The sequence below is a fragment of the Peromyscus leucopus genome, chromosome 23 (genome assembly GCF_004664715.2).
Source record: "Peromyscus leucopus breed LL Stock chromosome 23, UCI_PerLeu_2.1, whole genome shotgun sequence".
In the NCBI taxonomy this organism is placed as follows: Eukaryota; Metazoa; Chordata; class Mammalia; order Rodentia; family Cricetidae; genus Peromyscus; species Peromyscus leucopus.
In genome coordinates this window covers 15,982,534-15,994,983 of record NC_051082.1, presented here as the reverse complement: position 1 = coordinate 15,994,983, position 12,450 = coordinate 15,982,534, and the positions used below count along the sequence as shown (strand labels likewise).

At 48.2% G+C, this 12,450-nt stretch overlaps 1 protein-coding gene across 1 annotated transcript in view; it reads right to left on the bottom strand.

Annotated features, from left to right (window-relative positions):
- Dnah10 (dynein axonemal heavy chain 10) overlaps positions 1–12,450 on the bottom strand; it is a 125,415-nt gene that overhangs the window by 75,594 nt on the left and 37,371 nt on the right. Inside the window, exons 24-27 of the mRNA XM_028885772.2 lie at positions 9,821–9,999; positions 8,963–9,174; positions 3,373–3,526; positions 1,624–1,857 (exon numbers count right to left, since the gene is read on the bottom strand). Coding sequence (XP_028741605.1) covers positions 1,624–1,857; positions 3,373–3,526; positions 8,963–9,174; positions 9,821–9,999 — 779 coding nt within the window. The remainder of the gene's footprint in view (positions 1–1,623; positions 1,858–3,372; positions 3,527–8,962; positions 9,175–9,820; positions 10,000–12,450) is intronic.

Sequence of the window (12,450 nt, the reverse complement as noted above, 5' to 3'; positions counted from 1 at the left end):
ATAGACAGATAGATAGACGGATAGATAGATAGATAGATAGATAGATAGATAGATAGATAGATTGATAGTGAGGTGGAGAGAGGTAGAGAGAGCCATGATGTCAAGCTCTGGCCTCCATACACATCTGTGCACGCATGCGCATGTACCCTCACATACCGGTGCCCACACATACAAATACATACAGATATCCACACACAAAAATATAAAACAAAATGGTCAATTTTACATTACCTAAAATTCATCTCAATAAATGTTGTTTAAATCATAAAGAGGTGGCTGGAGAGATGCTCAGTGGTACAGAACTTACCTAGCACACACGAGGCCCTAGGTTCAATCCCCTGAAACACACACACACACACACACACACACACACACACACACACATCACTACCACCACCAACAAAACTATGCCCTGTAGCAGGAATCTTAAAAGTTCTTATTAATAAAATCAAACCCAAGGCCAGTTATTGGGGTCAATGCTGGTAGATCAGAGAGACAGAACAAGCCACAGCTATCTCACCTCGCCGGATCCTCAGCTGGTCCTGTCTCCTCAGACTGGAGGCCTCTGAGTCCTCATCCCAAAATGAGTATTAGCTGAATTACTGCTCAAAGCCTGAATGCTTAACCAGCCAAAATGCTTCTAGTTTCTGGTCCTCACGCCTTATATACCTTTCTGCTTTCTACCATCACTCCCTAGGATTAAAGGCTTGCTTCCTGGGATTAAAGGCGTGAGTCACCATGCCTGTCTGTTTCCAATGTGGCCTTGAACTCACAGAGATCCCAGATGGATTTCTGCCTCTGGAATGCTAGGATTAAAGGCGTGTGCTATCACTGCCTAACTAGTGGCTTTTCTGTTCTCTGGCCCCAGATAAGTTTATTAAGGTACACAATATTTTGGGGAAAACAATACCACCACAATGCCCTACCAAAGAGCTTTCACAAGTAAAGAGTCACAGGCAAAAACAAGCACAGCAAGTCAAGGATGTTCAGACATGACAGAAACAGGGACAGGATCATATTCCTTTGCCCAAGGACCAGGATCTCAATGAGAAAATATACTTATCTATAGTCTGGGGGAGGAAAAAAAAATCATCCACCCAGAAATAGTGAACTGAGCCCGATTGATCTAATTTGTCCACACAGGCCTGACTGGTCACCACCCAGTATGACAGGCCCAGCTGGAGAGACTACAAAGGCAGGCGACAAAGTGAATCAAGAATGGGGAGAAAAACTTTAGGTGGGATAAACTAAAGGAAAATTGAATCGCGTGGAGAGGGCTACCTACACCACAATAGCCACATTGTAAAAGGACTTTAACATAGACATGTATACAGTTTTCAGTATTGAACACATGGGTAGTGAAAGCATGTATGCAACAAGAACAGGAGGCATGGAAACAAGAACAGGGACACTTTAAAAGGCCAAGTGGGAATCTTAGACATTAAAAATGCATTCCTTGAAATCAAAAGTCTCCAATCTCTCCATCGATGTACTTCCCCCTCCCCCACCACCACCAACTAAATCAAGAGCCATGACACAGTCATTCGTTTCTAAGCACACATGTCCCCCATATGAAATTCCCACAGGAATTAGCGGCACATTTCCCATCTGCTCTGCTCTCACCTCGATGACCTCCCCGATCAGAGACAGCGTTTTTTCCCACTTATGGACAGTTTGCAGAAAAGGCCCCACGAATCTGCTCCCGGAGATGCTCTGCAAGTTGACGGTGTTGTCATCCAAGGACTGGATGATGTCGTCCACGGACCCTAAGATGTAGCCTCGCTCCTGCGTGCCCTTGTAATACTTGACCACGGTGAACTTCATGTTCTCCCAGGTGTCCAGGATTTCCTTCACGGCCTGGTTGGGAAAGAGAAGAACGCAGCTGGCCCCACAGACGGAAAGAGCATGGCCCTGAGCCAGCAGCTTCCTCCCCAGGGTGTCCTCGGGCAGCCACTCAACCGGGGGTCCAGCTCCGACATCTGAGAGGTCGAGATTCTCCTCAGCAACTGTGCTCCCTGCCTACCAGGCATGTGCTCTACCAGGCAGGCAAGCGTGGTACATGTGGGGTCTCCTCTGACCCCCACTCCAAAAAAAGAGACTGCCGTACAGAGATAGGCTCAGAGAGGCTGCACGCTGTGCCACATGTGATGCCGAGTGCCAAAACTGGGTTCTCAGATGTGCGGCTCCCGATGTAACAAGGGAGTCCTCCTGCCTCTGCTCGCCCCACCCAGTATAAAATGCCAGGCCTACTATGATTCTATTCTCTGAAGATACCTGCAATGATATGTGCTCATGTGCATATCTATATGTAGATTTTTTTTTTTTTTTCAGAGCTGAGGACCGAACCCAGGGCCTTGCGCTTGCTAGGAAAGTGCTCTACCACTGAGTTAAATCCTCAACCCCAGATGTTTATAAGTATGTGTGATTTCATCTCTAGTGAGACAGGCTCCTGGGCGTGCCTTTGAGGGATTATCTTAATTAGATTTAAAAAAAAAAGATCCACCCACTATGGGCAGCCCCATTCCCGAGGCTGGGGACTTGTACTGAATACAGAGGAAAAAGTGAGCCGGGCACCAGCATCCCTCTCCACGTCTGCAGATGCAATATGACCAGCCACCTCACGCCCCTGCTGACGCCATGCCTTCCCCGCCATGGTGGATGGTCCCCTCAAACTGTGATCCACAATGAACCTTTTCTTCCTTAAATAGCTTTTATAGGAGTATTTTTTCACAGCAGTGAAAAATATAGCTAAGACAATATCCATACGTATTATGTGTATGTATTTGTTTGTAGGTGTGTATATGAGTGGGAACACACGTATTGCAGGTGTGTACAACATGGCATGTGTTTTATGCATATACGGATGGATGTGTCCACGTGTGTCACATGTCCACACAACTTCTAGCTTTCTGTTAATATTAGTTGTGCAAAATGGCGCTCACATAGCATCTTCTTGCACTCACTTTGACCTTGGACATGCGTCTTAAGCAACGTCAAGTAGGACGTTAACAATGACTGTCTTCGAGTGTCCAGGCTGTGAGTGATTTGCTTATTTTTAATTTTTTTGCAAGGGATGCCCAGTTCTTAATCAGTAAATACAATTTGAAACTGTAATCAAGGAGGGCAAAAGAAAAAGTAAACTGAGGCAGAGGTTCTATTTACTTAAGATACCAGAGACAGTGTGTTTCCTGCTTAGCGAAATGACAGCCTTGGCTGGGAGTCGTGGAGCCTTCCTGCGATCCCAGCACTCGGGAAGCTGAGGAAGGGAGATCGTGAGTTCAGGACCAACCTCAGCTGAAAGGTAAAACCCCATCTCAACGAACCGAAGACGGCAGAGCGGCAGCCCTGAGACCCAAGGCTCTCCTTCCCTACCTTCTCAATGGCGACCTCCTTGACAGCCGCCGTGACAATCTCGTTGAGTACTTCTGTGTGGCTGTGCAGCTCCATGGCGAACATATTCTCCAGCGTGAAGGTCTCTGTCATCTCAAAGAACACGCCTGTTTTCTCCATGAGTTCTTTCCAGTGTCTGGAAGAAGGTAGAACCATTCATGATCACCGCCCCGGCCAAGGAAGAGCCCGGCTTAATGGTTCCCACTGACGTCAGAGGAGGGGGCCCCATGGGAGAGCCTCCACAGTGGCATGGGACAGCCCGGGATGATACTGCCGAGCTCTTCCAAATCCTCTTTTTGATCAACGGACCAAGTTACCCTAGGGAGAACAGCAGCAGTCCTATTCAAGAGTCCATATTGAGTCAGGTGGCGGTGGCGCACGCCTTTCATCCCAGCACTCGGGAGGCAGAGTCAGGCGGATCTCTGTGAGTTAAGAGGCCAGCCTGGGCTACAGAGCGAAATCCAGGAAAGGCACCAAAACTACACAGAGAAACCCTGTCTCAAAAAAAAAAAAAAAAAAAGTTCGGTCCTCAGCTATGAAAAAACAAAAAGAGTCCATGTTGACAGTTAGGGTTTACGACCTCGATGTTGGATCAGGATATTTCAATGGTATAACTGCTATTAATGGTTCGTTTGCTCAATGATTAAAGTCCTACATGATCTGAGTTCAGACCAGAGTAGTCCAGGTTGGTTTCTATCTATTTACGATTTCTCCCAGTATGAAAGGATAAGAGAAATGGGGCCTCCTTACCCAAAGCACCCCCAAACCAATCTATGAAATAATCTCAGCTTTGTAAATTCATACCAAAACTACCCCAGACAAGGGTTAAAATTGGGGTGGCAGAGTCAGGAAATTGCACAAGACTTAAAACCTTGGTCCCTAGGGTGTGTGGGTGTGTGTGTGTGTGTGTGTGTGTGTGTGTGTGTGTGTGGGTGTGTGTGTGTGAAATCCTCTCCCTAATAGTGTATTTTATTAACATCTTTACGCTCTTAATTCCTATTCTAATTACTATCGCATTTCTCACCCTAGTAGTATGGAAAATTCTGGCTACATACAACTACGAAAAGGACCCAATATCATAGGACCCTACGGCATCCTACAACCATTTGCAGATGCAATAAAACCTTTCATTAAAGGATCCCTACACACCCTAGCCACTTCAACATCTTTATTCATCCTCGCCACTACACTATCTCTCACTTAGCAAGCCAACGAATCCCTCTACCCATACCTCATCCCCTAGTTAACCTAAACATAGGAATTCTCTTCATCCTCGCTACCTCCAGCCTCTCCGGCTATTCTATCCTACGACCAGGCTGAGCCTCCAACTCAAAATACTCCATATTCGGAGCCATCATCCAAACAATCTCCTATGAAGTAACAGCAGCAAGTATTTAACTCTCTCTTCTCCTAATAAACAGATCCTTCTCTCTCCAATCCTTAATCTTAACATAAGAACCCCTATGACTCATCATCCCATCATGACCCCTGGGCATAATGTGATTCATCTCAACCTTAGCAGAAACCAACCGTGCCCCATCCAATCTTACGGAGGGTAAATCAGATCTAGTATCAGGACTTAACGGTGAATATGCTGACGGTCCGTTTGTGCTTTTCTTCATAGCCGAATACACCAATATTATCTTAATAAATGCCTTATCCACAATTGTATTTATAGGGCCATTCCATGATCCCTACAACCCAGAACTGTTCACTATAAGTTTTATAAGTAAAACTCTAATTTTAACTACACTGTTTCTATGAATTCGAGCATCATACCCACGATTTCATTATGATCAACTCATACATCTCTTATGAAAAAATTTCCTTCCACTCACACTAGCTTTTGGCATACAACACATCTCAATTCCAACTTTCATAGCAAGCATTCCCCGCTACACTTAGAAATATGTCTGACAAAAGAGTTGTTTTGGTAGAGTAAATAATAGAGATTTAAGCCCTCTTATTTCCAGGATAATAGGAATTGAACCTATACCTAAGAAATCAAAATTCTCCATGCCACCTAAACACCTGATCCTATCTCTGTATGGTCAGCTAACTAAGCTATCGGGCCCATACCTCGAAAATGTTGGTTTAAACCCTTCCCACATTAATTAATCTGTCACCAGAGTTAAAACCAGGAAACACCCAGCAAGTCCCACCTTGTGTATGTATGTCCTCACCACTGTTGAGAAAATGAGTGGCCTCTAGCCCAAAGGAGAACCTGGTGTCAATCATGGAACCCACGTGTATTGATTCAACACTGACTCCGCTGAGCAGTGGGGTGCACATGGTGACCATAGGCTCAGTTCCTGGTCTCGGGGAGCTGATCCCCAGCTTGGATAGGGAAGAGCCAGTGGACAGTGAAAGGAGTCTACAATTTAAACACCATCTGTGAGGACAAGGAGACGTGTGCTGAGAAACACGCCATCAGGCGATCTTGGCTTCCTGTGAACTCCCCAGAGTGAATCACACAAACCCACATGACCAGACCCGTGACACATCCGGCCACATGGTATGGCGTACCATCTGCTCCTGACCAGAACATGGGTACCCACGGCTATGTGACTTAGCTAGAAACCAGTTGTTTTTTGTTTGCTTGTTTTATGCGGAGCTGGGGATGGGACCCTCAACTGCAGACATCTAGGCGACCACTCTGCCACTAAGTCCTACACCCCAGCTTGTACACACTAACTGTTGTAATGCTGGGGGGAAGCACTGGTGGGCTCCCCAGGGATAACGGTGCAGGCACGTGGGAGACAAAAGGACAATGGGGAGTCCGAGGCCAGCCTGGGTACATCCTGAGACCCTGACTCAAAAAAAGAAAAAAATAAAAGTGGGAGGGATCCCTGATGATCAGAGGTGACACTCAGATATGGCCAACAGGGACAGACAGAACCAGAGCCCTGGGAACTGTGAGCTACAAGGTCATGGAACTGGGGTCCCATGAGGAAAGGGCAAGCGCATTTCAGGCCTGGGAGAAGTGTGGGGACAGAGACGGGCAAAACCATGTTGGCTGTGCCTGTGGCTGCCACTCTGGTCTCAACAATGCAGAGGGGAAATAGATGCTAAAACCACACGCACGTTCAAGGAAGACCTTCCTGCTGGTGTGAACAGGACTGTGTCCTCACCGGCTCCCTGAAACTATGACAAGATACCTTCAAGAAGCAATTTAATGGCGAGAAGGGTTCAGAGGGGTCAGCCTACAGCCACTTGGGCCATGCTGAGAGAGAGAATCATGGCCAGGGGCATGAGATGTGGCAATGTGTTCATCTCGTGGAAGATGGGGAAGTGGGGTGGTGAGACCAAGGGGCTTCCCCTCCTAAAGTCCCCTAACAACAGTTACTACTGGAGACCAGGCCTTCAACACATGAGCCTCTTGGGAACATTCTAGATCCAGACTACAGCAGATTGGGAGGAATTGGGGAAAGAACCAATATTTCACTAAGTAAAATAAAGTTGTTTGATAGACTCTATGAGCCCATAACTCCTCCCTCTATGAGCCCATGACTCCTCCCTCTATGAGCCCATGACTCTGTGAGCCCATGACTCCTCCCTCTATAAGCCCATGACTCCTCTCTATGAGCCCATGACTCCTCTCTATGAGCCCATGACTCCTCTCTATGAGCCCATGACTCCTCTATGAGCCCATGACTCCTCCCTCTATGAGCCCATGACTCCTCCCTCTATGAGCCCATGACTCTGTGAGCCCATGACTCTGTGAGCCCATGACTCTGTGAGCCCATGACTCTGTGAGCCCATGATTCTGTGAGCCCATGACTCTGTGAGCCCATGACTCTGTGAGCCCATGACTCTGTGAGCCCATGACTCCTCTATGAGCCCATGACTCCTCTATGAGCCCATGACTCCTCTATGAGCCCATGACTCCTCCCTCTATAAGCCCATGACTCCTCCCTCTATAAGCCCATGACTCCTCCCTCTATAAGCCCATGACTCTGAACCCATGACTCTGTGAGCCCATGACTCTGTGAGCCCATGACTCTGTGAGCCCATGACTCTGTGAGCCCATGACTCTGTGAGCCCATGACTCTGTGAGCCCATGACTCTGTGAGCCCATGACTCTGTGAGCCCGTGACTCTACGGACAGACTCTGGGAAATGCAACCACAGAGGACAGGAGCACACCGGGGAAAATAGAAGCCACAGAACTCCGGCTAACTCCCATAGCATGGAGTGGGGTGGCTCATCACGAGCTGAGCATCCAACATGGCAGCCATAAGCCGTCTCTCCCTGCTGGGTGAGCCCAAGCTCTAATGGAGTGTAAAAAGCACACCCGATTTCAAGATGTGGTCTTGAAGGAAGTCAAATATCTCAGGAAAAAATGTTTTACACTGACTACATGTGGGAATGTTATCTCAGCATTGAGTCAGTTACATATATCATTAAGGGGCTGGAGAGATGGTTCAGCAGTTCAGAGCACTGGCTGCTCTTGCAGAGGACCCAGGTTCGATTCCCAGCACCTACATGGCGACTCACAGTCATCTGTAGTTCCAGCTCTAAGGGATCTGATGCCCTCTGGCCTCCACAACTACACATATACACATACACTGACAAAATATGCATGCACATAATTTAGAATAAAAATAAATCTTTGAAGCGCGCGCGCGTGTGTGTGTGTTGTGTGTGTGTGTGTGTGTGTGTGTGTGTGTGTGTGTGTACGCACATCTGTTTAGGATTCATTTCAGGCCAGGCATGAAGCCTCTTGCCTATAATCCCAGTACATAGGAGGCTGAGAAAGACAGACTGCAATGAGTTTGAGGCTATCCTGGGCTACATAGTGATTTTCTAGGCTAGCCTGAGCTACAGAATGAAAGCCTATTTCAACACCTCCCCCTCCAAAAAAAGAACAAAGATTAATTTCACTTGTTCTCATTTCTTTCTCTCCGCCCCCCCATGCTGCCCCACGCTTTTTGTTTTTTGAGGCAATGTGCCAACAGACATACAGCCCAGGCTGACATGGAACTTTCTATCCTCCTGCCTCAGTCTCTCAAGCGCTGGGATGACAGGTGTGGACCACCACATGTAGTTCTTTTATTATTTTAATGTTGTATCTAAAAACTGCAAATGACATTGGTGGCCCCATTCCATTTCTCCTGAATTCCACTCATCAAATATTCTTGCTTTTAAAAAGCAGACAAAAGAGCTGGGTGGTGGTGGCGGCGGCGGGCGGGGCGGCGGCGGCGGCGGCACACGCCTTTAATACCAGCACTCGGGAGGCAGAGCCAGGCGGATCTCTGTGAGTTCGAGGCCAGCCTGGTCTACAGAGTGAGTTCCAGGACAGCCAATGCTACACAGAAAAACCCTGTCTCAAAAAAATAAAAATAAAAAGCAGACAGACAAAAAAACACCTTTGACTGGAGCAGGTGTTGGGGGCGTTCTTATAAAACCCTTAGCGCCACCTTCCTTTACAAACAAATCCTGCCACCTCTCACCTCGCCGCTGCACCGGTCCCTCATCTCACTGGTCCCTCATCCCGTCTAGCCTAAGCTGTACCTGCCTGAGACCTAAAGCCGTCCGGTGAGCTCCCAAGGCTGACGGAGGACGGAACCAACCTCTCTCTCAGGGCCTCGTGCTTCAGGTCCAGCAGCAGGGGGATGGAGTCTTTGAAAGCCTTCATCTTTGCTTCCAAGTGGAAGGCCACGGACAAGTTGCGCACGTGGCGGGGCAGCTTGCGGAGGCCTTTGAGGAAACCGTCGATGCCTTCCTGCAGATACTGGACATTGAGGTTGATCCAGAGGGTCTGGGACCACTCCTCTTTGGCAACCTAGAAACATTAGACATGTCAGCACCAACGGGACCTGAGGGAAATGCCAAGGACGGGAAATGCGTGCCTAGCTCTGGCCTTCCTCAGCTTTTCTCTCCTCTAACATAAAAGGGTGAGTGTTGAGGCCAAAAAGAAGGGGTGTGAGGGGGCTGGAGAGATGGCTCAGAGGTTAGAGCACTGGTTGCTCTTCCAAAGGTCCTGAGTTCAATTCCCAGCAACCACATGGTGGCTCACAATCATCTGTAATGAGATCTGGTGCCCTCTTCTGGCCTGCAGTCATACATGCTGTATACATAATAAATAAATAAATCTTTAAAAGAAGAAGAAGAAGAAGAAGAAGAAGAAGAAGAAGAAGAGAAGAGAGAAGAAGAAGAAGAAGAAGAAGAAGAGTGAGCTGGGCGGTGGTGGCGCACACCTTTAATCCCAGCACTCAGGAGGCAGAGCCAGGTGGATCTCTGTGAGTTCGAGGCCAGCCTGGGCTACAGAGCGAGTTTCAGGACAGGCTCCAAAGCTAGACAGAGAAACCCTGTCTCGAAAAACAAACAAAAAAAGGGGGGTCTTCCTGAGCCCTCCACACCATAACGCTGCACCTGAGCACATACATGCCCCCATGCCCAGCTTGGGGGGTTCCCGGGAGGAGCAGCACCTTCAGGGCCTCATATAAGTCGTAGATCATCCGGAGCCCCATCATCTCCTTCTGCACCTGGATGAGCTCGGGGTACATGGTGATGGGGAGGTCGAAGAGCTTCTCCGCGTTGGCCAGTTCCTGCCGGTTCTTGTCGTGCTTGGCCAGCTCCTTTTCAAAACTGCCTAAGAGCTCCACGCCTGGCAAGAACATGCAGAGATAAAGCAGGACGGACAGTGTGACCGTGAGACAGACGCCTCTAGTTCCAGCGCTTGGGCCCCCCCCGGGGTGGGGTGGGTGGGGGTCACTGCAAGTTCAAGGCCAGCCGATCTAGATAGTTAGTTCCCGGCCGATCAGGGCTACTAACTGAGCAATGTGTCTAAAAATGTGCGTGTGTGTGTGTGCGTGCGTGTGTGTGTGTGTGTGTGTGTGTGTGTGTGTGTGTGTGTTTTGTGTGTGTGTGTGTATAAATAAGATTGAGGGCCAACGAGATGGCTCAGTGGGTAAAGAGGCTTGCTGCTAAGACTGATGACCTGAGTTCAATCCCCAGGAAGCACAGGATGGAAGGGAAGAACTGACTCTCATGGGTTTGTTCTCTGACCTCCACACATGCATGCATGCATGAGCTCCCCGCCCCCCCCCACACATAGTAAATAAATAAATAAATAAATATAATTTAAAATGTTAAGAATAAAATTAGCCGGCGCCAGTAGCATATGTCTTTATCCCAGCACTCGGGAGGCAGAGGCAGGCGGATCTCTGTGAGTTTGAGGACAGCCTGGTCTACAGAGTGAGATCCAGGACAGGCACCAAAACTACACAGGGAAACCCTGTCTCAAAACCAGCCCTCCCGCCAAAAAAAAGAATAAAATTAATTTGATGAAGAAATCAGCTATTAATTATAATTTCGTGCACATAAGTTATAGCGGAGATCAATTTCAAATCAGCAGGCGTTATCTTGCCCCAGAAACCAAAAGGCCACTTGCCCTGCAAGCCCTTCCAATTACAATGTTAACCGCTTGCAGGCAGACCATGCTGGAAGTGAGGCTATTGAAGGGATGGCCACTTTGTCCCCCATCCCAGTCAATGTCACCTGCCCTCTGCGGCCCTTGAGATCTCCTCATCAGCTTGACAGTGGCCTTCACACTTCAACTTCCAAGTCCGTGCTTGGCCCCCAGTGCCCCGTGGCTGTTACATTCTACACCACGGTGTGTCCACCCGCCTCCCCACCCCAGCATTGTCTTCTCCCACTGCCCACGTTATTCCCAAGATCCGACTGCTCATCCGGAAGCCCTAGCCAACCCTACATAACAGTCTCCCCACACTCTCTTTAGAACAGTGGTTCTCCTTGGGAAAAAAGGGGGGGGCAGGCAGTAGTGGCGCACACCTTTAATCCCAGCACTCGGGAGGCAGAGGCAGGCGGATCTTTGAGTTCGAGGCCAGCCTGGTCTACAGAGTGAGTTCCAGGACAACCAGGGCTACACAGAGAAGCCCTGACTCAGAAAAAAAACAAAAACAAAAACCACCACCACCAACAACAAAAAACAGTGGTTCTCAACCTGTGGGTCACGAACCCTCTTGGGGTCACCTAAGACCACTGGAAAACACAGATATTTACATGACTATTCATGACAGTCACAAAATTACAGTTATGAAGTAACAACAAAGTAACTTTATGGTTGGGGGTCACCACAACATGAGGAACTGTATTTAAGGGTCTCAGCTTTAGGAAGGTTGAGAACCACTGCTCTAGCTTAAGAATAATGTTTCCTCCAAGCCACCCTTTCGGCTGGTGACATGTACTGTGTTTTGCAGATGAAGTACCCCCCAAAAGGCTCTTGGAGGCTTGGTCCCCAGGTGACACAGAGAGGTGACCAGGTCATCATAGATCTGAGATGATGGATGATTCATCAAGGGACTCATCATCAAGGGACGCTGTCATTGGGAAGTGGTAAAAACTAGGAGGTGAGACCTGGCCGGAGGGGGTGGCAGCTTAGGGACATGCTTCACAAGAGCATGTCGGTCCCCTTCCATGAGTATTCTATCTCCTGGCTGCTGAGCAGTCTCCGTGGGATATCTGTGCACTGTGTGGAGATGTGTTGCTGTGACTGGTGTGATAAAAAGCTGAACGGCCAATAGCTAGGCAGGAGGTATAGGCGGGACTTCTAGCAGAGAGAGGAAGGAGGAGGAGGACCTAGGGGCACAAGAGACACCAGGAGACATGGAAAGGAAACAGCAGGTGCGAGATGGAAGAGAGATAATGCCACGTGATAGAACATAGATTAGTAGAAATGAGTTAATTTAAGGTATAAGAGCTAGTTAGAAACAAGCCTAAGCTATAGGCCGAACTTTCATAATTAATAATAAGTCTTCATGACATTATTTGGGAGCTGGCTGGTGGGACAGAGAAAGACTCGTTACACTCCTCAGCTACAGTTTCCCCCACAGGAAGCTCCACGTGACCACAGGGGACTGAGGTGAGGCCTCTGAAATTGTGAGCCTGAACAACTGTTCTTCCTTTTAAACCATTTCTTTCAGATGTGTGTCGGAATGACAGAAATCTGGCAGACACAGAGGGGAAACAGGATAGCGTGGTCCAGGGTCTAAGAACAAAGAATGAATTCAGAGAGAGAGCAATAAAGGGATGTGTG